General features: G+C 48.7%; 1 protein-coding gene across 5 annotated transcripts; it reads right to left on the bottom strand.

Annotated features, from left to right (window-relative positions):
- Window positions 1-773: 773 nt before the first annotated feature.
- Window positions 774-20,454, bottom strand: LOC144109016 (uncharacterized). 5 transcript variants are annotated; one of them, XM_077642149.1, is made up of 7 exons: window positions 20,385-20,454; window positions 14,645-16,860; window positions 8,275-8,481; window positions 7,141-7,413; window positions 4,572-4,799; window positions 3,602-3,872; window positions 774-1,577 (listed from the first exon to the last, which is right to left on the bottom strand). In XM_077642149.1, the coding sequence occupies exons 5-6, from the start codon at window positions 4,797-4,799 to the stop codon at window positions 3,801-3,803; spliced, it is 300 nt and encodes a 99-aa protein (XP_077498275.1). In that variant the 5' UTR covers window positions 7,141-7,413; window positions 8,275-8,481; window positions 14,645-16,860; window positions 20,385-20,454; the 3' UTR covers window positions 774-1,577; window positions 3,602-3,800. The 5 variants fall into 5 exon arrangements, with proteins under 5 accessions (XP_077498275.1, XP_077498271.1, XP_077498273.1 ...); XM_077642147.1 differs by lacking the exons at window positions 774-1,577; window positions 3,602-3,872; window positions 4,572-4,799 and having other exon boundaries at window positions 7,147-7,413; XM_077642146.1 differs by lacking the exons at window positions 774-1,577; window positions 3,602-3,872; window positions 4,572-4,799; window positions 14,645-16,860; window positions 20,385-20,454 and adding an exon at window positions 9,370-9,637 and having other exon boundaries at window positions 7,147-7,413.
- Window positions 20,455-24,486: the final 4,032 nt, after the last annotated feature.

The raw sequence follows: 24,486 nt of genomic DNA on the forward strand, positions 1-24,486 counted from the left end.
ACCATAAGTGTCTTAACCGTCGGCTCCTGCGTGTTCACTTATGACTGCGTCGACCTCCTTCATGGCTTCATCCTCTACCTGCAGAAACACAGCTCGCCGCTCAAGAAGCTGAATGTGCGAACACCCGAGGCCAGCATGCACGCACTAGAGTCTCTGGTCAAGGCCATTGTACAAACGACGACGCTAGAACAGTTGGCCATTGATATGGATATCTACGATGACGAAGACTAAGCCCTCTTATCCGAAGTAATCGCCCGGAACCGTACTCTGCGTACTCTAAGTGTTACGTGGACGAGAAACTGCCTCGTGTCCACCATCTTCTACGGCTTCGACCATCTCTCCGGAGACGCAGCCACAAGGATCGAGCCTTGGCGGTTAGCGCTGCCAGAAAACGCTACACTTTTGGCGCTGACCGTAGACCTCTTTGGTTTCTCAGAAGAGGAGTGCTGCACGTTTTTTCTCGGCCTGGCACTCAACAAAGCTCTTCAAAATGTCGACATAAGCCATCTTCCAGTATGCGCTGACCTCAGGGAGATATGCCAAATCATTCGTGATTCCCGCTTGGTGAAGGCCATTCACATTGAAGATCACCACCTGAGCATCGGTAGCCTTTCAATGCTTTCCGAATGCCCCGAGGCGACGTCCCTCACGGTCATCTCTTTCCACCTCATCAATTCGGAGATTTTGCGCGCAACCTTCGAAATCCTTGCCTCCTGCAATCACTTGAGTTCACTTCGCGTGTGCGTGCAATACTGCTTCCTTGATAAGATCCAGTCTGCCATGGCGGCCTATATAATGGAAGCAAACACACTGAAGGAGCTAGAAGTGCGAAGTGTGCGTCTACGTCGATGTACCCGAGGTCTAAGACCAGCAGCATGACCCTGATAACGAAAAGCTTCTGGCGAAAGCGCTGGCTTCCAACGTCAACCCCACCAGAATCACACTCAGAGAGCTGCGTCTGAGCGAAGACCACTGTGAGTTCCTTGCGAACGCTTTTGTCAACAGCCAAAATCTCTCCGCGCTCTCGTTCGCGGTGCCAAGCCGCGATAGCAACACTGTCTTCTTGCAGACGCTGGTGTCGGGCATCGATAGCAATCACCACCTGCTCCGCGTCGATCTTCAAAGTTGCAAAGGCCGTGATGCAGAGCTCGACGTTATCCGGAACATCACGAGGCGCAACGCCAGCCTCGTCGCCAGAGCAGCCCGCTTCGTGACGGGTGACACGATCCTCACAACGCACGCGCGGCCGATCTGGTGTCGGGACATGAAAGGATCCTCCGCATCGTTCAAGAAAATGTTGGCGTCGAAGCCAGTGAAGCGGCAACAATGCTGAGGCGCGCCTTGGGGCTTCAATGTTTGACGGACCTCGTCGAGCACATGAGACTGGCTGGCGTTGTCAAGCGACGGGTGCAGTGCATCGGAGGACTCTGGAGCTCCGTGCAAATCGACAACCTCAGGTGCCACTGCTGGATTCACAACCGGACATTTCTGATTGTGGCCGACGTTGTGGGCGCTGACTGCTGGTGAAGCTGTGATCGGACCTAGTATGGAGATCACCTTGCAACGTTGTTCTTTACCTGGTTTGTATGAAAAAAATACACATGATTTTAATTAGTAAACATTTGTCTCGCTTGCATGTGCGCCACACTTAACACTTGGGTGTTATGTATGAAATGAATGCCTCGAATCGGGCTAATGCCCACGCATGTGTGGTTGTGCGCACTAGACTTAATTGCTCTCAGATATATCAAGTGATCATAGTGTACAACTAGGTTACGAAAAGCATGACATTGCGGCACTACACCTAGAACGAGATCGAAATGCATTCTGACCCGCAGATGGTAATACAAGTGAGAACTGACTGCACCTCGAGAGGAATTAGACCGGCAGCGCACCTTCTCACATTTAAAGAGATATATGTAACGTGCAAAAAAATGCGGACAAATGTTGGATAGCAAATAGTCAATAAAATAAATATAGTGATAGCCCGCAATGCTCAAAATCTCGCAACCCTAAATGTGCGTGGCATCCAGGCAGGGAAAGGATACACGCTTAATGGTTGCATAAAGGTGGATTTATCTGATCATATGCTGTGGCAAATACACCGCTATTCGCGTAACCTGCAAATAACTTTCAAATAACGTTTATTTCTTAATTTCTGACATCTTCGGGCGAGTAAGACTTGATGACTTAGACAGCCACAACTTTTCGTCTCACAGAATTAGTAATTATTTTTTTCAGGCATTTATCTGTTCACAATAATATGTGGAGACCTTCAGTGCCCTATTCAGTAGACATCACTTGAAATTGTATACATGAATTATTTAAATCATTAAGAAGTTTCTAGTTAAAAAGACTCACAACCAAGCTTAACCTCGTTCATATGTGTCATGGGCGACAGCCATGATATCAACGAATATGTCGCACCACAGACCTGTTTAGATCAGTGTATCAAGAGCTTGCGCGAACAACCTTCGTGGTCTTCTTTTTGAATGTCGGTTTTTTTAGCTCCATCACCAGAGCAGCTTCGTTTCGAAGTATGAGTATATCCTGTTGCCTATGGCCGGAATCTTGGGAACGAAAGCATCGCCCATGAATCCTAGCGTTTTTTACCAACAACAGCACTTCCAACTCATGAGACCGGAACTGCGAACTGAATGGTTCGTACATCAAGATTTGGCATCAATCAACGTGCGGTGACTCTGCGAAATGAGAATTATGAAGCAGTTTTGGCGCTGGCGCACTTTAATAGCTATGTCGGCTGCTTAGAAAATATGTCATGCTAATGCTGGTCTCTTCTTGACGGCAATTTTCAGCCAGAACGCTTTCGAGGAGTTCGCACGAACCTAAGTAGGGTGCCAAGTCGCCGCATACCCTATTCTAAAATTCCAACAGTGCAGCATACTGAAAACATGGAGATAAAATCACACTGAAATAAAAACAAAAAACTTGCGAACAGAATCCATTCGGTAAGCCACCAATGAAACTATTTCCACACTTGCTAAGAGATGCCTGTCTTCAAGATACAGCAGTTTCTGCTCAGTGCAAATGAAGGCTTCCTTGTGCCAGATGGAAGTATCTTCTCATTACTGAACGTTACTCTCCACTTCCGTGTGTACTGGGCAATTGTCAGCAACACTGTAGGTTGTGAACGCCAGTGTCAAATGTTCCGCCTGTGTGATCAGTGCTGCTCGCATTATTTTATCACTATGAAATTATCTTCCTTCTGGCCTTCATCCGTTGTTTGCGCTTCGGGCAGCTACGTTTTCAAGGCGTATGATAGCAGCCCTTATTGAAAGCACTTCTTTTTTGGTGTTTTTTTACAAAGGGCATCTGTTTAAACCTGATATTGAAAATTGGGTTGAAAAAAAATGAAAATTGGTTTTTGCCGAAAGAAAATAGCTCAGTATCTGTTTCGCATATTGGCGCACAGTAAACTAAAATGGTGTACTGTACCGAGATACAGAATCTAAGGGAGATACAGCATCGCCCTCACACTAACCTTTCCCCACAAAAGAACTAGCACGAAAAAATTGGATATCTGATAAGATTCGATGTCAGATGACCCTTTTTCAAATTAATCCTACAACAGAAGACCCACCAGCAAGGAGTGCCTCTATGGGTGACGTGTCAGTAGCAAGCAATGCTAGCGCCACTGCGTGAAAGGCGCCGTTCCGAGTGACTCCTTTGCGCCGCTCTGCCGTGTAGCGCTTGTAGAGATGGACCACAGCGGCGATGTCGCCCCAGATCATCTTTAACATGCGCAAGATCAAGAGCACTGCCAAGCTCAGATCGCAGACCTATACGCAGGCCCCGAGAGTGTTGTCACGCACGTAGTTCCGCATGTGTGGTTCGTACTTCTCGTGGTGCATCTGAAAAAAAGAGATGGCGCACAAGCCGATGCAAATTGTCGATACTTGGTGCAATGACCATACAACGTGATATTTTTGAACTGTCACCTTTCTTCTGTTCGTTGGTTACAGGAACGTTATTGTGCAAATGACTTGATTCTCTAAGGTAGACAAAATGACTGGGTATGTGGGTCTTATACCTGCCTGGACAAGCATCATGCCTCCCGATTAGGATCTATAACGCTGTAAACAACAATGATCGTTGTGCTTAGCACAACCACGGAGCCTTTAAAGCATGGTGTGCGTGTCAAATACCGCAAAAGAGCAACCATTAACCCTCAGCTTGTAAGCAAATATGTACACAGTGCGTGCAGTGTGTGAAGCTCAGTATGTCAGCATCCGCATCCCCCGATGCTCCTTGAGTTAAAAGCAATTGTTCCCTGCTACCTCGGTTTTACTCAAGCGCAAGAACTACCGTGACATTTTTTATTTCTTAGCACTGAAAGTGAAAATTTTGTCGTCGGTGGGCACGTCAAAGAATTCAATCCTCGCTTAAACTCCGTTAGTTTCACTTTGTGCTTAAGAGGAGATTGGCGTAGGGCCGAATTTTTACTGTCTGCAGCTTAAGCTGTTAGCGCAGAGATTCGCTAACCCGGTAACCTAGCATGCATTGCGCAAGAAAACATTCTCCGACCACAGTGGTGCATATATATAATATACCTGGATAACCTCGGCGTGCTCTGACATGGCCAACATATCATAGAGATATGCGCACGCCTCGAAGATGTCTTCCTTCGACCGACCCGACGGCTTCCGGCACCACGTGGGAAGTGCACAGGTCTCCGAGCCGTACAGGTACGACAGCGTGCGGGGCAGGCACACGAGGTACTTGATGTAGCCGTCGTACGCGTACAAGAACGCCGCCATAGCAAAACGGTCTCGCATCATCTGAAGAAGCAACCAGCGCAGCATGGCTTCATTAGAGGGCCGCAAAGGTTACATCTCTCAGCAAAACTTAGTAGTTTTGCTGAGAGATGTGACTCTCCGTAAAACTTAAGCATAAAAGAAAGCAGCAGGACATTCCAAACAGATTGGCTCACATATTTTGTTCAACCCTTCCTGAATGATTGAAAATTCAGCTTCTTCCAAAGCAAGGTCGCAGTACAAACGTGATATCACAACAGTCTCTGTAAAGATAATCTCACCAAGATAGCTTCCAGGTAACACGACAAGAAAATCAAAAGCAACGTTTTGGGCCAGTTGGCGATTAATTATCATTTAAGTTCTATACTGCATTCTTACATGAAGGCACAACTGACCAAAAGGAGACCGTAGAACCGCCAGTATTCGTCTACATTTGAAGGAACAACAGGGCCGTACATAGAAATGAAAGCCTTTTCTTATTTGCAAGAGGGTACAGTGGACAGACTATACGGGGCTATTCGTCCGTCTCCCCTTCCTTCTGTCTTAGTCCGCGATCCATCTTCGCATTTCGCCTTGTCCCTGTGATAAGCCTACCCTTGTTCTTTCCTATCCTACGTTCTCAACCCATTTGGTAGAGAGAGGCTTGTAAAGTACATGGCGGTGGTTCCAGAATAGAGCCCAGGAGGCGGGATTCCGATCTGTCGACGTCGTGTCTCCGGGAGCGCCGCCGCTTAGGGTGGAGACAACCGCGTCGTTACCCCTTTAGCGAGTTCACTTGCGGCGCCCGCCATCATGGAGCCCGACGCGCAGGCAGCACATGGGCAGAGCGCAGCTGCATGTCGAGTTCGAGGCGAAGAAAGGCATGCCGCGCTGAGAAGATGATGATAACGTTTGTTGTGCACGGTTGGCCCTTTGGCCTAAGATGAAGAAAAATATAATTAACCATCGGCAGTGTAAAACATAACATAAGCATCCTATAATTTGTATTTGCGTCGACACATGCACCTCAAAGCGGAGCATTGCTTACTTAGAAATTAAACTAGCTGTGCACGCACACATATACACAAAGACCCAGAACAACTAAGCGATAAACTCAGTGGCTATGTACGCGCCAATCAACTGTGAACCTCGCCGAAATGGTATTACTCGCACAAAACACATCAACTGACCTTGGGCTGTGTCTCAATAGATTTTTTGCCAGAGGGAGCAGTAGACGTTTGTCTTCTCTCGGAAAAACAAACAATCCTTAGCCATGTGGCGAGCGTTTCGTGAACAGGGCCACACAGCCCTGAGCGTTTTGCCCAAGAACGCCGCGCACACGTCTCTCCCACCCGCAGCGATGAAGCGTGCGGAGCCCAATGGCCATCGCCGCTTGGGAGGCAGCGTTGACCACTTCACAGAACGACACCGCACTTCCGAGGGGGCGTGCGCAATCAGGCACCCTAAAACTTTCATTTAAGCAGCCTCGCCAAAAGACGAAAGTGGAGATTCATAAAAAACCGATAACAACACATTGCACAGTCATGCTGTGGCGTAACGATTAATTTCCTTGTTGCTGGACGTCGAACGGACCTTTTCAAGCTTTTTCAAGTCCGCTTCTCAAGCTCACTTTCTTTCATTTTCCTTTTTATGCTAAAAATAGCTTGGAAGCAAATTATTTAAGATCGCTCGTGGATTCGTGTTGTCATTTAGATAGGAATTTTGGATGCGTGAGCTAACAATACCACTTAGAGAGATGCAAGACGAGCTATTAGCCCTAACTAGAAGCTGTCGTTTTATGCCGTTGAGAGTACGGAACCACCCGTAAAAGCGAAAATTATTTACAACTCGCGAAAAGTTCTAAGCTGCTGTAAATAGCCATCCAAATGTAGCCGTGCAGCTATATGACACGTTGCACTCTTGAATTATTTTGAGCGCTTAAGTCAAGGCTGCCGCTGGCACTAAGTCCGGCTGCAACGTTGTCGGCGTTGTGAGCGAAAAAGCAGATGCCCCACTTGCCACATAGGTCACGAGACATTGTGATGTCATCACAACGTGCTCGACCTGTCAGGTGGCAGCTACATTAATGACTGGTCGTGAGAGATGGCTGTGTTTGAAACAGCTACCACGCCATGTCAGGTTGCGCGTCACTTAACGCCTGCAACTATGTGCCAGGAGTTATATATGAGGACTTCCCGCTTTATATCAATCTAAAGCACATAATGACCACGTCTGCGAAGCGATACGCAAAGAAGACTCCAAGCCGCTGAAGGGGCTCATAACGCTATCGCGTCATATCCTCGAGGCGGAGCTTCAGTGTTTCCTCAAGCCTTTGCATGTAAGTTAGGTCTGGAAGAGCAATGCGAGCCAGTTTTGCCACTCTTACCGCTAACTCCCAGGCCAGCAGGGGACCACTCGCCCTGAACGAGACGGCCAGCCACACCGTGTAGAGCAGCCTGGTCAGGACTAAGACGGCAAAGGATGCACTGTGCCTCCCCTTGTGTAGCGCCTCGAGACTCAAGTGCAGTACAACCTCGGGGCCGGCGAAGATTTAAGACTAGATCACAATCAGCGCTGGCACCTTCAGGTCGGTGAACAGCGGCAAGGCGGACTGTCGGTGGCGCATCATCCCACCCAGGAACACCACAAGAGGCAGGCCCTGTAGAAGTCGCAATAGGCGTGGCAGATGTGCAGCGCTGTTCCAGGGAACTGAAGTTCCCAATGAGGATACATGCAGGGCGTCAAACGAAACCGATGTTCTGAGTGGAAATCCTAACAGAAAGTGACGGACTGCGTAGAGTTCAATGAGAAAACCTGCAAGGCAGAAACTCACCATACCTAAGTGTCACCTCAACCACAGAATATTTAGCTTGCATGCTAGCATTACAATCGTCATCGTACGTGGCTGTTATTCTGTGAAACACAGGCGCCTTTTAAGACGTGAATGAGTAAAAATGAACCACTGCAAACCTAAGATTGATCCAGATTATGTTTATGGACAAGGTGTGCAAGAAAAAAAATTCTTTGCTGCTAGCCTGCGCGCTCTTCTAGCCACGTCAGTGTGTTGACTAGGGCAAACAATTCGGTATCTTTACACAAGGCTTCTTCGATATCTTCGAGAAGCCTTCTTTGTGGTGTATTTTTTCTCTCTTTTGCAGTCTTTTTTTTTTCAGGAGATGAGAAGGATATAAATTACAGAAATTTGAACACGGTATTGGTGACGCAGCTAGGGGAGCGGCAAGTCTAAGGTTGTGAACAACATGACACACACAAGGGTTCATGGTATACGCGTGCACTTCAGGTCGCATTGTAGGCCAGAAACTAAAGGCGAAATAGTTAATCAAATTCAAAGATGAAAAGGTGAGAACACTGCACTAAAAAACGGTGAGTACTCTTATCAGGATATCAAGCTCTGGCGGTGAAGCACTTAATTCCACTGCGTCATAATCTAGCGCAGCGTCCACATGTGTTAACGCGAGTTGGCAATAGTGTTGCGCTTTCCATGCCAGAATGAACTCACCACGAAGGCGATGGCGGATGCCAGGACTGTTGGCGTGACGGCCCCGTCGAATTGCAAGGACACATTTCCGTCCAGGCGCACCATGTTACCAGAGCATCCTTCGGTGCGATTACTCCGTTCATCCCGGACCATACAGCAGCGCTTCTGCAGAGCCCACAACGCAACCTCCTTCTTGCTGTCAGCTCCAGACAACCCCTCCTGACGAGTCTGCGGGCAGAAGATGACTGCTTTTGGGACAAGACCACGCCCTTCATCGCAGTCCTCGTAATTTCCGTCGAAGACAGTCTGTAGCGCACCCACGCTTTCAGTGACACCCACTTCCATACAAGGCGTGGAAACATGTGACGACCCTCCCTGACACATGTCGGTCATGACTGGCACGTCCATGCTTGTGTTCCTTGAGTCCACATGGTACGGCTTCATACGGCAGCAAATTTTGAGCAGATGACGGCAGGGAGGGGGGCACTAGAGTCTTATCCACTTTCTCTGGCACTCGTCGCCGCTCGCACACCGACTGAGCCTCTTTCCTCTTCTTCACTGTAGTTGTTGGCCTCTGTTGGAATGGCACACACCGGCGGTGGAAAATTTGCGGGGTAAATTATGGAAAGAAATATTTGGGTGTGACGATAAGAGACCGGAAGCGGGCGGAGTGGGTGAGGGAACAAATGCGGGTTAATGACATACTAATCGAAATCAAGAGGAAGAAATGGGCTTGGGCAAGGCATGTAATGCGAAGGCAAGATAACCGCTGGTCCTTAAGGTTAACGGAGTGGATGCCAAGAGAAGGCAATTGTAGCAGGGGGCGGCAGAACGTTAGTTGGGCGGACGATAATAAAACATTTGCGGGAATACGGTGAGCAAAGTTGGCATATAACAGGGTTAATTGGAAAGACATGGAGTGCCAAGCCTTTGCTCTGCAGTGGGCGTATTCAGGCTGATGATGATGATAAACTCAAACACGAGGTATATGTTTACTCACTTCTGTTAGGTAAGCATCGGTAAACTTTTTGGATTCAAAAATAGTTTTATCTAGAAATGCATAACGAACAAATGAACCTACATTACGCGATGATTTAATAAGGTACAGGTACGCACACTGGTTTCAGAACGAGACTCCTGCAGGACGTTTCCACCAAAGGAGAAGAGAACATGAATACAAGGATGAAGCCCTGATCGAGCGAGGGGATCGCCAAATAAGTTCTTCTCCGAGACGAAAACCTGCGGAAGCATAGGAGGAAGTATTCAAGTGATTCAGGTTTTTAACTTCGTTCACAAGGGTTCGACGATTGCCACAAAGATACAGTCTCGAAAAGATCGTGAAGCAACCTTGCTCTTTCTCTTATGTTTCATGGCAATGCCTATGCTTGAAACCATTCACAGATAATTTTCAGCGAATGGTACACCACTTTATTTTACATTTTTTTTAATTACGAATCCAGACTGCCATGTTCGCTTGCTGGAAAATGACACTTTTATCTAGGAGGGTTTTAATGTGGGCGCGGCACATCGATGTGAAAATCTTCGAGCCACTGACCAGAGCACTGCTGAACCTGCAGCAGTGGTGTAAATCGGGGTGGGGGGAGGGGGCAGAAGTTCCTGGCCCCCCCTCTTCCCTTCGCTTAGGGCGGGGGGGGGGGACACGGCATCCGAGTGCCACCAGGATAAGAAATTCAGGTTCTGAGGCACACCATGGGATCAGCTTGTTGCTGTGTCATGTAATGTAACATGTAACAAGATTGGTGTAATGTTTACGGCATGCATGGTTGCTAAACAGCATTGTACCCCCTGGGACAGTAGACACCACCATAACAGCAGAAACCTCCGTAACGTGTTTACCATTAGATTGCGTATCTGGAAATTCCTGTGATCACATTGACTTCACCTGCTGGCACACAGGGATTTGTGGGTCCTATCTTCCCTTGCATTGATCCGATCTTTCAGTTCTGATGTAAATTGTGTCAGCTGTACAAATAACTGAGCATTCTATAACTGATAAGTTCGCATGCACGGTTGCAAATGCGTGGCCGGATAGGACTACTGCGCGTGCGCAACAGGCATACAGCCTGCGTCAAAAATGTACATCCCAAAAAGTTTGCTTCTAAGCGGTTTAACGCGGCTCCCTAGAACATTTAGCAGTCCAAAGCTTGGGAGGATTGAGAGCATGAAGCCATTCTTCTTTCGAGATGTTACGGCCGCTGCGGATGTATAACTAAGCACGCTGCAGGCCTCGCAAGCAAACGCTTTGGGCTGTATACTTTTGACGGGGGCTGTACGTTAAACTGCTATACTTCTACGCTGGTATGTCTCCTGGGTGCTATATCGCTCTGTTGATGAACTGAAGATAACCACCAGAATGCAGCAGCAAGAGCTTCACATACGCGTTTGCCAGCGAGAGCGCCTAGAAAACAGGCGGCATTACGAGAAATTCGGGGTCGGGTTCAGAGGGAGGCACTTGTGAAATATCTGCCGTGGTGAGCGCCACCGCTAGTCTTCCCTAGCGGCCGTCAGCTCTGTCTGGTGCTGTAGTGAAATCACGCTTAGAATGACTTGGTTTAGGAACGCCCATTTTATGAACTGTTAAAATACTTATGAAAAGCTTCATGAGGAATCCTAAGTACCTGCTAAAACTAAGCGCTCAAATTATGCGATCATTGTTTATTTTCTATAAGGAAAAAATTGCTGCCAAATCAATCCGCTTATTATCCCTGAAATGCTACGACATTTATGAGCTCGTTGCAGGGCTGACCGCGTCGCAACCAATGTGGAAGCACTAAGTGCGCTACATCTCTATGAAAGCCGCGTTTTGGCGGAATTGCTCGGCCAGCACTGCTCTTGACGCGTTGCGAGGGTGCGTGGAAGAAATGGTGCCGCTGGCATTGTAGAACAAGCTGCCACTTCTCGTTTGTTGCCACTCTGTTTCGATACGATCTCTATAAGTTGTTCCGTCGATGGCGTTTACAAAGACAGAATCACTCAAAAAAGACACGAAATAGTACATGAAGGCACTGTTTTCTTGAATGTCAAATTTGCCTTTTCTCTAATTGTGTTGTCTGCTCATTACAGTTTTTTTTAACAAGGCGGGTTCTGAAGATGGCTTTTGTGTTTCCGGCTTCGAACTTTGTAGCGTGAGCTACACTGGCCGAGGTTAAGCAGTTTCGCGTGGTTCCTGGAGAGCCGTGCTGCGCATGCGCGAGGAGCAGTGACGTCACACGGCGCACAGCTGGCGCGCCGGAGCCGCCACCGCGCGCGCCTCACCCGTAATAGCCGATGCAGAGGCATTGGCACCGGCGCAGCCCAGCTGTGCGCCTCCGTTGCACAGTAGCCATCTGACGCTGCCCCGGAGCTGCTTAATAGCGCCTCTCATTTTGTGCGCAAGCACACAGGTGTCAGTGGGAGTGTACATATAGCAGGGCGTTTGCCAGTGTGGTATAGCCATGAAGAAGGAGAGCGAAATTGCTGCTCAGCGGCAATTGATGCTCAGGGGATCAGCGTAGCTCACGCTACGTATATCCTGGCATATTCGAGCTAAGCCACTGCTAATTGGCTGACTGGAGGCGTTTCTTGAACCCAGCACCGACAGCAGATCCGACGTGAAATCTGATACGATAAAGTTATCGGTCAGCTTATTCCCCGTGACACGCTCGTTGAGGGCGAGGACGAAGCCGACATACTCCATGTACACTTCGCTCTCGGTCCAGCGGGTCTTGTCAGCCGGCGTCAGTACGCACGGCTGCAGCTCGGCGTACATAGGTTCTTCTTCGCTTTCTGACATCTTGTCAGTAGCAATGCTTCGACGTTCAATGGCTAAGAGCGCCTGGCTTCCCAAGCGACCACCAGACAACGAATCGTCTTTCTCGTGACTCATAAATCTGCGCTAGTGATAGTGTTGATGGGGATAAGCCCAATCGCTCTAGAACTTTCTGGCGTACGCAGCTGACTTTGTCTACGAAGAATTTTAAATCCTCAGTAGAGATACTTAAATTTTCGTTGCGCATTTTATTATTTGTAAAGATGCGTAAGGCATTATTATACACGGATTACCGCCTGGTAATCACGTACGACAGCTAAACAATTTATACTCTCATTTCTTTTGCGTGCCGCTTCGTCTTCAACAATCGAATGAGGACTGTGACATCAAATTGTACTACGCTAGTCATGTGAGACACAAAAAAGTTTCCGATATAACCAGTCGCGACGGCTCAGTGTTTAGGGCGCTCAGCTACTGAACCGGAGTACCCGGTTTCGAACTCCACCGATGTGGGAGTGTTTCGATAGAGATGAAACGCAAAAGGCGCCCTTGTGCTGTGTGATGTCGGTGCACGTTAAACATCCCCAGGTGGTCCAAATTATTCCGGAGACTAGGGCACCTCCTACCTTTCTTCTTTCACTCCCTCCTTTATTACTTCCCTCACTGCACGGTTTAGGTGTCCAACGAGATGTGAGACAGATACTGCGCCATTTCCTTTGCCCCCCTTCCTCCCGCCCCCCCCCTCAAAAAAAAAAAAACAATTTTCAAGCCATCTGATGCTTCCTCAATCGTTGCAATTCCGGCTCTTGAAGGAGGCTGGCTTCAACACTGCAGTGAATTAAACGATGAAGCAACGATTTTAAGGCGATTTTTCATGACGCACGAGACACAAATATACTCTGACGTCACAGCCATCATTCGGCTGTTGAAACCGAAACAGGACAACGGAAAAAGTCGACTATAAACTTTTTAGCGGGCGTAATCGAATATCACATGGTGATTCATGCGTAGTAGTGCCTCCCGCATCAATATAGAGAAGAAAACATGACACCAAAATTAGGTGTCTATACTCCTTTAATGTTGCGCTTATCTACCATATTATACAAGCACAGATTGATGAGTGCTGCCTGTCAGGAGGCTATGCTGGCTGCACGCATGCCGAGTAGCGTCTTCGCGGAAAGTAAGCGACCAGCCGCGGCGGGAGCGGGCTCGCAGCCGAGTGGCGGCGCTGCGGTCTCCGGCGCCGGCCGCTGCTCCCGTGTACTTGCAACCATATAGTTCCTTAGTGAAGCCTTGAGGGTAAGCTGGCGCCTTTTCACTTCATCCACCATGGACGCCCGACGCATGCTGGGAAGACAGATGCCGGATTGACATCTAGTGCCCTGTTGACTGTGTCTACTGGTCCACAGCACGTGGCGAATTTCCGCCTCTCCAGCCGGTGTGGATTATTTCGGGCAGTCATGAGGGAAGGGGAAACTTCGCGGGGGAATGAGGCCGCGTGTGCGTTTCCTTAAAGGGGATGCTAAGATGGGCTGAGCGGAGCGGGCGTTAGAAGGGTGCCTTGTGAGGGATGTCCGGACGAGGTGTCTGAGAGAGGGTATAGTCAGTGTGCCCTGCTCGGCAGGCATATTTTCGAGCTATTGCGTCGGTGCGTAGTTATGTACCTGGACCTTCTGTACCTGTATCTCAGCAGAGGGGGCACGATCTGGTGGGGCGCAGCCTTAGCAACGAGTGGAAAAACAAGCAACTAATTAGGCTTTTAAAACTAATTGGAGCCGTTCGAGAGGTTAAATTTGGCTTTTGTTCGTGATGAGAAAAACCGATTAAATTGCGATCTTGTCTGATGTCCGAAGAAAAAAACAAAGCCACTATTGTATTTTCGTCAGCAGCTATACCGTACCCTCAATACTGCGGCATCCTGCCTTCGTTTTCTTTGATGATGTAAGCTGTTTGCACTATCCGTATAGTCCTACACTTCAGCTTGCAATGTAAAGCGTAAGCCGCAATACATAACACTTACCGAAATTTAATTTACATTACCCTGATATATTTAAATTAACCAAATTACAAAATTTCGCACAAAATATCCTTGAAGGCGACTAAGAGGTGTGCTAAGGTAAACTGTTCGAGAGAATGGGGGAACATCAGTGTGGTATCCCGATTTTAACAAGCAGTGCTTTTACATAATCGAAGTAACCAGGAAGGGTCGAAGACGATTACCCAAGGCGTAGACGAAGTGTTCACTTTGCCTTTTCTTTGTCTTCAGCATTATTGACATGGAATTAAAGGTCCGTGAGCCCACCGTACAAGTGTGCCTGTGTGCAGCCTAACTACATGCGTTTCAAAGTGCAATTCATACGGTTCACCGGTTCGATAAGGACCAGTAATTGTTTTCCCTTGCTTTAAACACCAGGCGCTGTATTTTTAAATCTGTTGAGGGAAGGGTTATTCTAGTGCAAACAACCACCCATGCGTTGGCATAACCCTATTCGAGGCCTTCATTTCATGCATAACCCTCAGTGTTAAGTGTGGTGCACATGTAAGCGAGACAAATGTTCACTAATTAAAATAGTCGTTATTCGCTTCATAATAACGAGGTAAAGAACAACGTTGCAAGCTTACCTCCAAACAATGTCCGATCACAGGTTCACAAGCAGTCTGCTCCCAAAACGTCGGCCACAGTCAGGAATTTGCGGATGTGAATCCAGCAGTCGTAGCTGAGCTCGTCGAGTTGCACTGAGCTATCGCGTCCGCCGATGCACTGAACCCGTCGCTTGACCACGCCAGCCAGTCTCATGTAGTCGTCGAGACCCGTCAAACATCGAAGCCCCAAGGCACGACTGACCATCGTCGCCGCTTCCCTGGCATCGACGCCAGCATTTTATTGAATGATGCTGAGGACCCTTTCATGTCCCGAGACGAGCTCGACCGCGCGTGCGTTGAAAGGATCGTGGTCACCCATCACGAAGCGGGCTGCTCTGGTGACGAGGCTGGCGTTGCGCCTCGTGATGCTGCGAATGACAAGGAGCTCTGTGTTACGGCCTTTGCAACTTGGAAGACCAACCCGGAGCAGGCGGACCAGCGTCTACAAGAAGGCCTTGTAGCTATCGCGGCTGAGCACCGCGATCGAGAGCTCGGATAGATTTTGGCTGTTGGCAAAGCTGTTTGCGAGGAACTCACAGTTGTCTTCGCTTAGAGGAAGCTCTCTGACTGTGATTCGGGTGAGGCTGAGGTTGGATGCCAGCGCGTTCACGAGATGCTTTCCGGCGTCAGGGTCATGCTGCTGGTCTTCGAGTTCGGGTTCATCGACGTAGGCGTGCACTTCTAAGTCCTTCAGTGTGCGTGCTTCCATTATATAGGCTGCCATCGCAGCTTGGATCTTATCAAGGAAGCATTTCTGCAGGCACACGCGAAGTGAAGTAACGTGATTGGAGGAGACGAGGATTTCGAAGGTTCTGCGCAAGATCTCCGAATTGTTGAGGTGCAAAGAGCTGACCGTGAGGGGCGTCACTTCGGGCATTCGGGAAGCATGGGAAGGCTACCGATGCTCAGGGGGTGATCTTCAATGTGAATGGCCTTCGCCAAGCCGGAATGACGAATGATTTGGCATATCTGCTTGAGGTCAGCGCATGCGGGAAGATGGCTTATGTTGATGTTTTGGAGGGCTTTGTTGAGTGCCAGGGCGCGAAAGAACGCGCAACACACCTCTTCTGAGAAACCCAAGAGGTCTACGTTCAGCGCCAAACGTGTGGCGTTTTCTGGCAGGGCTACCAGCCACGGCTCGATCATTGTGGCTGCGTCTCCGGCGAGAAGTTCGAAGCCGCAGCTGTTGATGGACACGACGCAGTTTCTCGGCCACGTAACACTTAGCTTACGCAGATTGCGGTTCCGGGCGATTACTTCGGCAAAGAGGGCTTTCTCTTCGACATCGTAGATATCTATATCGATGACCAACTCTTCTAGCGTCGTCCTCGGTGCAATGGCCCTGACCAGAGACTCCCGTGCACGCTTGCTAACCTCGGGTGTTCGCACTGTCAGCTTCTTGAGCGGCGAGCGGTGTTTCTGCAGGTAGAGGACGAAGCCATGAAGGAGGTCGACGCAGTCATAAGTGAACACGCAGGAGCCGGTGGTTAAGTCACTTATGGTGTTATTCTGCAAGAGTATGTTTATCAACTGTCGTGCGCATCCGGTGCAAAATTCCAGATCGGCGACATACAGCGAGGTAAGGGTGATACTGCCCTGCTGCTTAGGGATTACAAACAGTGGCAGTCTGACAGAGAAGCAGAAGTATTTTTCGCCTTCGTCTGAATAATTTTGATCTGAGGGGTTGGCAAGCTTCTGTAGGGCTTCAAAGACTTTCGTTTCACAGCACGGTACATCTGAGAGTGTAAGCTTCCTGACGCTGTACTTGTGTTAAAGAATGCTGAGGAGGACAGGGCTCCTCGCTACAAAGAAAGTTATCTCTACAACCACAATGCAGCGATGATGGGCGAGGACGTTGCGCAGCAGAATCCTGGCGAGGGTTTCACAGTCAATCCTTGGGACGTCCCAAGGTTTCATGAGCAGGGCCTTCGGGGCAATAGCGATGCCCAATTCCCCCAGGCCATTTTCCTCTCTTATCTCAAGGCCTACGTTCCAGAGAATCTTGTTATACTCGGCAACACGACGAACCATCTGACACACTGGTGCCGCTTCACTTCTGGGGCAGGGCAGGGTTAATAGCGAGCGTTTTTTCTGACACATATGGCTTTTCAGTCGTCATGGCACGTTTAGCGGAGTGCTCTTCTGCTTCGATTCAATGTGGGGATTTCAGCGCAGGATACGTTTCCGCTTCAAGACTGGAAAAGAAAGAATAAATATATGTACGCGTTATAACGAAACTGTAGTAAAGGGTCAAAGATGTTATGTCAACTTTACAAAGATAAGAGCATGAACAGCAGACGCAGCTCGCAGTGGCGTAGGTTCAGATAGAGAGGCGAAATAAGCATTTGCTGATCAAGTGTGACTGCGATTCTCGCAAACATGGCTAATTAGATGTCAGTGAGACAGACTTCTGTCCTTCAGTGGAATTACACTGGCGTTGTGACGGCCTTGTCGAGCATTGCGTTGTGCATTACGGTGAACGTTGGCTGCCTGATTTTAAACTGAGTACAAACTTGGACCTTACTGACGCGATCTGAACGTCAATGAATGAAATACCTTTACTCCACCTCGATACTTCTTGCAGCGAACTGTAAGCTACGAACGCGAAGTGACAGCATCTATTAGGGCAAGTTAGAGGTTTGGTTGCTACGGTTCGATAAACGCTGATCTTTACTTTCTTCAGCTCACTACTCCAGCCTTTTCTTTATTGCTTACTCTTTCTCTCTTATTTCACTCCCTTCGTAATCCGTTCCTTTAGGGCGTGGTTGAGGCGTCCTTGGAAAGCGACGCCTTTCCTTTTCTGAAAACTAGTTTTAAGAAACTGGCTAGCGCGTTCGGCTACTGAGCCGGTGTTCCCGGGTTGGAGCCCGGTCGCGGCGGCGACGTTTCGATGCAGGAAAAACGAGGCTCGAATGTCCACAGAGATGTGAGACAATTACTGTGCATTTACTTTCCTCGAAAACCAAGTTTAAAACTATTTTTTCTTTCATGGGTATGAATTCTTGAAGGGTTCCCCCAAGAACCACATCATTGGCGCATCACACCAGTTACGCTCCGAATATTTTTTGTGGAGTTTAAAAATTCATTATCAGATAAATAAAGGGCAGTAGCTTTCTCTCTCATTCTTGCTTGTTGCTGGACACCTCAACGGTGGCGAGAGTGAACAGATGAAGAGGAAGAGATGAAACTGAAAACAGTTTTTATGGAAAGGAAATGGCACAGTAACTGTACCGAACTGCGCCATGAGGGGTTGTATTGGTAGCACTAAACTTTAGTGGGCATGGCTGTTGGCCACCTTGTGAGCCCACCCAGTGGCCAGGATTGCGTGAACGGATCTGAGCTGGCCATTATATCCTCTCACCGCTCTAGAGAAGGGACTTGTACTAAGTATGTATGTGGCGGCACATTTTTGAAGCTCCATAGGATGTGATCGTATCCGGCTATCTAAAATAGAGGGGATCATAAGGCAGGCATATAAAGCAGTCATGGGGCTGCCCCACTGCACACCTGCGCAATGACTTCTTAAACGGGGGGTCTACAACACCATCACGGAACTATGCTACGCAGATATATTTGCACAATTAAGGAGGCTCGCAACCACACCCGTGGGGTGGAAGATCCTGAGCAACGTAGGACTACATGACAGAATCCCGGATAGAAACGCGCGGGCAAAGTTACTAAGCGAAGTGAGAAAATTACGTACATTTAAACCTATTCCAAAAAACATGCACCCTGTTTTTCACGAAGGCAGGAGGCAAGCAAGAGCAAAGGCCCTTGAAGCTAAGTTAGAAGGCTCGGAATGCACAGCCTATACAGATGCGGTGGAATACGAAAGAGGCGACTCCTTTGTGATCGTCGGCGTGAACGACTCGGGAGAAACATTAACGGTTGGTTCGGTCAAAGCAAAGAACTCAGGGACAGCGGAGAAGGCGGCTATCACTATGGCAATGGTCACCGCCAAAGCAGTTACCATAATTAGGGACTCCAAAGTCGCGATAAGCAATTCCGCGCGTGGTATTATCTCTAAGGAGACAAAACGAATCCTAAGACATCGAGACTAGAACCAAAGTGAGGTGGAACTATTATGGGCGCCGGTACACTAAGGGAACAGGGGAAACGAGTTGGCTCACAGTATGGGGAACCTGCCCTGCCAAGGTGGCACTGCAATTGTTCCATTCGGTGACTCAAAACTGCTTTTGTCAGCCGCTTGGGTCGCTGAAAACGCGAGAACACATTCTACGCGATTAGATACCCGCGTTTGGCTGACAGCATTCATTGCCTAGCTTCTCTCGGCGTAGCCCAGATAGCTGACGCACGGCACGTGCGCCTTCGACAGAGCGCAGAGGCTCACACCAATAAGCGCCTGAAGGTGGCGCGCAAAAGTACTAATAGTACTAACCAAAACTGATTGGTCTTCTCGCTGGGCAGTGTGTTATGGCGCTGCAATAGGCACAGCATACTTCAGCGCAATTTCCCCACAGCTCGTGGTTATGTCAGCCGAACAGTGAGCCGGTTGAGTGCCCAAATTTCACGATATATGAATTTATATCCTTTCACAACTACGTCAATTAGTTTAAACTGGAAAGGGGGATCTTACACATGACAGAATCCCGGATAGAAACGCGCGGGCAAAGTTTCTAACCGCAGTGGGAAAATTACTGACTTTTAAACATATTCCAAAAAAAACATGCGCCCTGTTTTTCACGAAGGCAGGAGGCGAGCAAGAGCTAAGGCCCTTGAAGCCAAGTTAGAAGGCTCGGAATACACAACCTATGCAGATGTGGTGGAATACGAAGGAGGCGACTCCTTTGTGATCGTCGGCGTGAACGACTCGGGTGAAACATAAACGGTTGGTTCGGTCAAAACAAAGAACTCAGGGACAGCGGAGATGAGGCTATCGCCATGGCAATGGTCAGCACCAAAGCAGTCACCATAATTAGTGACTCTAAGGCCGCTGTAAACAATTTGCCACAGGGCAGGATCTCCAAGGAGACAAAACGAATTTTAAGACATCAAGTATGGAACCAAAGAGAAGTGGAAATAATATGGGTGCTCCGGCACACTCGGGGAACAGGGGAAACGAGTTGGCTCACAGTTTAGCTCAAGGTTATGTCAGCCGAGTAGTGAGCCGGGTTGAGTCCCCAAATTTCCCGAGAGATGCATTCATATCCTTTCACACCTACACCAATCAGTTTAAACTGAAAAAAGGGATCTAATTGCCACCAGAGAGAAAGCGCGACAAAATCCAGGAGGTAACGTGGCGTCGGCTCCAGACGCCATGAAGGAGGGGAGTGAAAGAAGAAAGAGAATGATGTCCGTAGTGGAGGGCTCCGGAATAATTTCGACCAGCTGGGGATGTTTACGTGAACTGACATCACACAGCACAAGGGTGCATTTAGGGTTTCGCCGCCATCGAAACGCAGCCGCCGCGGCTGGGTACTCCAGCTCAATAACCGAGCGCTTAACCACTGAGCCACCGTGGATGAAGAAAAAAAAGCACCCTCCTGGAGGGCTGTAATTTAATTTAATCGCTTTGAGGTTCTTTAACTAGCACACGGGAGTCTTATCTTTGGCCTCCATCGAAAGGCGGTCGCCGCCCCTCGTATTGAACAGATTGAAGCCGTGCCCTCTTTCTGTTGATCCGAGCGCTGAGCCAGCGCGCCGGCCATCTCTGTCGACGGACAGACGAAGATGTTGCTGCGAAATACGTGGAACTCACATGTTTCAGCATCGCAGGGACGAAGTCCTTCGGCTGAGAGTCGGCCAACAGCAGCTCGGGTTGCGCGCGCTTCCAAATAGCTCGCGCAGCACCCGCGCGAGGTAACGCGTCGTTTTTTTCAGAACCAGCGCTCAGATATGATGCGTGAGAAAATAAGAATGGCAAGTAGAAAGAGAAATGAAGAAAACACTTCAGGGAACTCACCATCATCGAGATTAGACGAAGTTACGTGGCCAGTATAGACGCGAATTGAGCAAGCGCGAGCCTCGCCGAATCCCTCCTCCAGCCCGACCATGTAATTAAAGAACATCTCCTGCTGTGACACCTTTGATACTTGAGACAGTCACGTCATTTATGAGGGAGATTCCGCGGCGGAGAGAGAGAGGGGGGTTTAGGTTAAAGCAGTTAGATTGGCCTGAAAAATATATGTACACTGGTCTGCTAATCTGCACTGGGGAACGGGAAGAGGAGAAAAAAGACTATCACGATGGGGGATGATGATGATGATGATAATGGGACGAAGCAGATGAAAAAAAAACAAGGTACACTTTCAAACATTACAAAAGCCAGTCAAAGCCCGTGACGCTTAAAAACGTGAGAACGCTCGCGTTACCTGTAGAGTTTTCGAACTATCTGGCCAAGCGCCGAGGGTCAAATCCTCCGCGAAAGGCATAGCGTCCAAAGACTTCAAGTAGGTGCTAGCATGACTCTTTCTCGTGCATATGCTGGGCACGCCAATAAAACATGCTCTACACTTTCTAGCACGCCAAATGTGGAAAAGTCCGGGGAGTCGTTTGCTTTTTTCTGAAGACCCATGTCCACAATGGCTGCTTTCCAATACTCTAGCCGTCTAACAAGACGTCTAGTGTGACGTTTAGGAAGCCGTCTAGTGAGAGTGGCATACGTCTAGAAGCCCATGTATTTGAACTTTTCTACTGCTCACGCCGTCTCGCGGCATAATAAGGTAAAAATAAAGCTTATGAAGAGTTGTACTACAATTTTTCTCAAACTGAGCAATAACGATCATTAAAAACGTGTTTTCAACAAGTTTTCACTTTTTTTTCTGGAATGACATTGCGCGTAAACCGGGCTGGTGGATGTGCCTATCGGTCAGTCTACATGTAGCAGACGGGGCCTCTCTCCGAAGACAACGCTAAAGAGATATGCGATTATTCTTTTATTATTGATGCTAAACTGTACACGCTCCTCGAAAGTGCTCGCCCAGACGGCGCTGTAAACATAATAAAGAATACGAAAGACTGTAATCAATATGCGCGAAATGCGATACGGCTAATATACACTGCAACAGGAAAACACATGCGTGCCATTAAACCCGCTGTCTGCCGTACGTGGAACTCGGAGCCGGCGAGAAACCTAAAGAAAGCAGCGAGCTTTATTCCTGCAAAGTCTAAAATCAATTCGCAACTTGCCGGTGTGCTTGTTCTGAGAGTGTAGAGATAAAAAAGAATGTACGCGAAAGAGTTGATGCAACTAATACAGCAACAGAAGAACACATTTGTTAACCGTCACGCCATCCGTCTTAACGCCCGTCGAAGAACCCAACGACTGCGACGAGTATTAATCTCTAAAATCAAGGTGCTAACTAAGATCCAGCATCGTCAGATACCGGATCACGTAAACAGACCACGTAAACAGACCTACAGCGTCCGCTGCTGTAGCAGAGCTCTCAAGTGAACGATTTTCTCCTGCGTGATTCACTGCTAGGAATCGCACGTCCCCGAAGATTAATTGGACACTACTTTGCGTAGCAAATAACATAATGTAATGACCCACATTTTTCCTTTCCTATACTCCGTGCACAGTCCGACGCCCGCTAGAGCACGACTCGCTCATCCGCGTACATGAGCTCCGCCATCTTTAGACAGCAAGTTAGCCTGCATCGATGTGGACTTCGGCGAAGCAGTCTTATTGCTTCGTGAGAAATGGAACGCGTCCCAAGATGGCGGCTGTCCGGCTAGAGGTCTAAGTAGCCGTCTACTTGGGAGTATTGGAACGCACCCAATTTCACAGGATTCGCTGCACTCTTCGCCCACTACTGACAACGCCGACATTAATCGTGGTTATCTACTTTGTGGCTTTGTATGCGTAGCTTTGGCTGCGCTTCCCCTCGTCCGCTTGGCCAGCAGCTGGTGCTCCTTCTCACCGACCGCATCTATGACTGTGACCGGCCTGATTAGCGCGCAGCTGGCGTTCCTCTCCCCTCGCCATTCGTAGCGATGGCTCCGCTCCTCCTCACACATCCGTGGTGCAATCTGTGTTAAGGCGCGTTTGTAAAGGTGCGGCGGATACAGCTATCGCTGCAAAAAAAAAAAAAATTGGCAGTGGCTTAGTTCAGCTATGCCAGCCTATACGTGGCGAGAGGTACATTCCCCTGGCTGAGCTTGTTGTGGTCACTGTATTGTTAGCAATGATAGACATTGGGCTCCATCTCGGCGGCTATGCGCCGTCTAATACGGTCGGCAGTCTGGCATCTCCGTTTGGCAAGCCGTTACTCTCTCTGTTCGGGCGTCTCCGCTGCACTCTTCGCCTTCTCACGGACATTCTATCTTTGTTGAGTAAGCCAGGCGACGACCTCAGGATCGGAAGAGTTTCTCTTCTCTTGTCCATACTGCCGCTTAGCAGCGCCTGGACTCTCCTTCTGTGATTCCATGTCAAACGTTGTGATAAAGACGCCTATTATATCTCCGCCTTTTATACGCAATCCTGCGCATGCGACGCGCGGTTCGGGTGATAGAGCGGCGTGCGGCGATAAAGCGCGCGCTGCGCTTTCCTCCGACGGTAGAGCGCACGCCGCACCTACTGCAAATCTCCGGCTTCCATAGTAACTGCGCATGCGCACAACTGGCCTGTCCCAGCCACTGCGAAATGCACTGCTGGTAGCCCAGTGTAGCTCTCGCTACAAAAAATATCACAGCCTGCCTGCATGCTGCAGCGTATTGGTGATCTTCACTACCTAGAGGGAGCGCCTGAATCGATTCAATATGGCGGTGCCACTGAAAGCTGCTCTGGGAGTCAGCCTATGTGAAATCGGGGTTTTTTTTTAGTTTCAGGATAAACTGACCTTTGTTTCCCAGTAGATGGCATCTCGCGTTAGTCGGACAGCCTCTCTTCACGACGGTCTAAACGAATGGACGAGAAACAACTGAGGAATCGCTGCATGTCTGGCGTTCGAAAATATTTGGCCGGCGTTAAACCGGAGGGGTTCACGGCCGACGCGCTCTTTTACATATCTTATTATTATTAGCATTGACGATGAAGAGTTTCCTACAGTAGGTGAACTACAAAGACCAGGAGGTCAGGTAAGGAATATCCCGCGATTGTCCATTTGCCATCCTACTTCGCGGTGGCTCAGTGGTTAGGGCGCTCGACTACTGATCCGGAGTTCCCGGGTCGAACCCGACCGCGGCGGCTGCGTTTTTATGGAGGAAAAACGCTAAGGCGCCAGTTTGCTGTGCGATGTCAGTGCACGTTAAAGATCCCCATGTGGTCGAAATTATTCCGGAGCCCTCCACTACGGCACCTCTCCTTCCTTTCTTCTTTGACTCCCTCCTTTATCCCTTCCCTTACGGCGCGGTTCAGGTGTCCAACGATATATGAGACAGATACTGCGCCATTTCCTTTCCCCAAGAACCAATTATTATTATTATTATCCTACTTCTATAAAAAAAGATGCCGCCAGCGGCTGGAACTAGTTCAAGTAACGAGCGTTAGCTGCCGCCATCTTGTATTTATTATTTAATGTCCTCAATTAATTATCATTATTGGCCGATATCTTGGATTTATAAGTTAAGTCCTCAATCAATCCCTAATTGGATACAATAGTGAAGTCACCAATCAATCACAAATTTCGTTGCTATATCGATTTACTACGGGAGTCACCATCTGGAATTCCTCGGACTTGACGCCGAAAGAAGGTGGCAGCAGACCCCAAGAAATCAAGAGACGTGATGAGTAAGAGGTAACGTAGTTAAAGCAAGCTATAAAAGTTTGTCAGTCATTGTGTCATCGACGTATTGCACAGATGTGCTTTCCTGCTCAACACCGGCGACGTCCCGCGCGTCCAATCTACAATTATGGCGTA

Source organism: Amblyomma americanum, chromosome 1 (assembly GCF_052857255.1).
Source record: "Amblyomma americanum isolate KBUSLIRL-KWMA chromosome 1, ASM5285725v1, whole genome shotgun sequence".
NCBI lineage: Eukaryota > Metazoa > Arthropoda > Arachnida > Ixodida > Ixodidae > Amblyomma > Amblyomma americanum.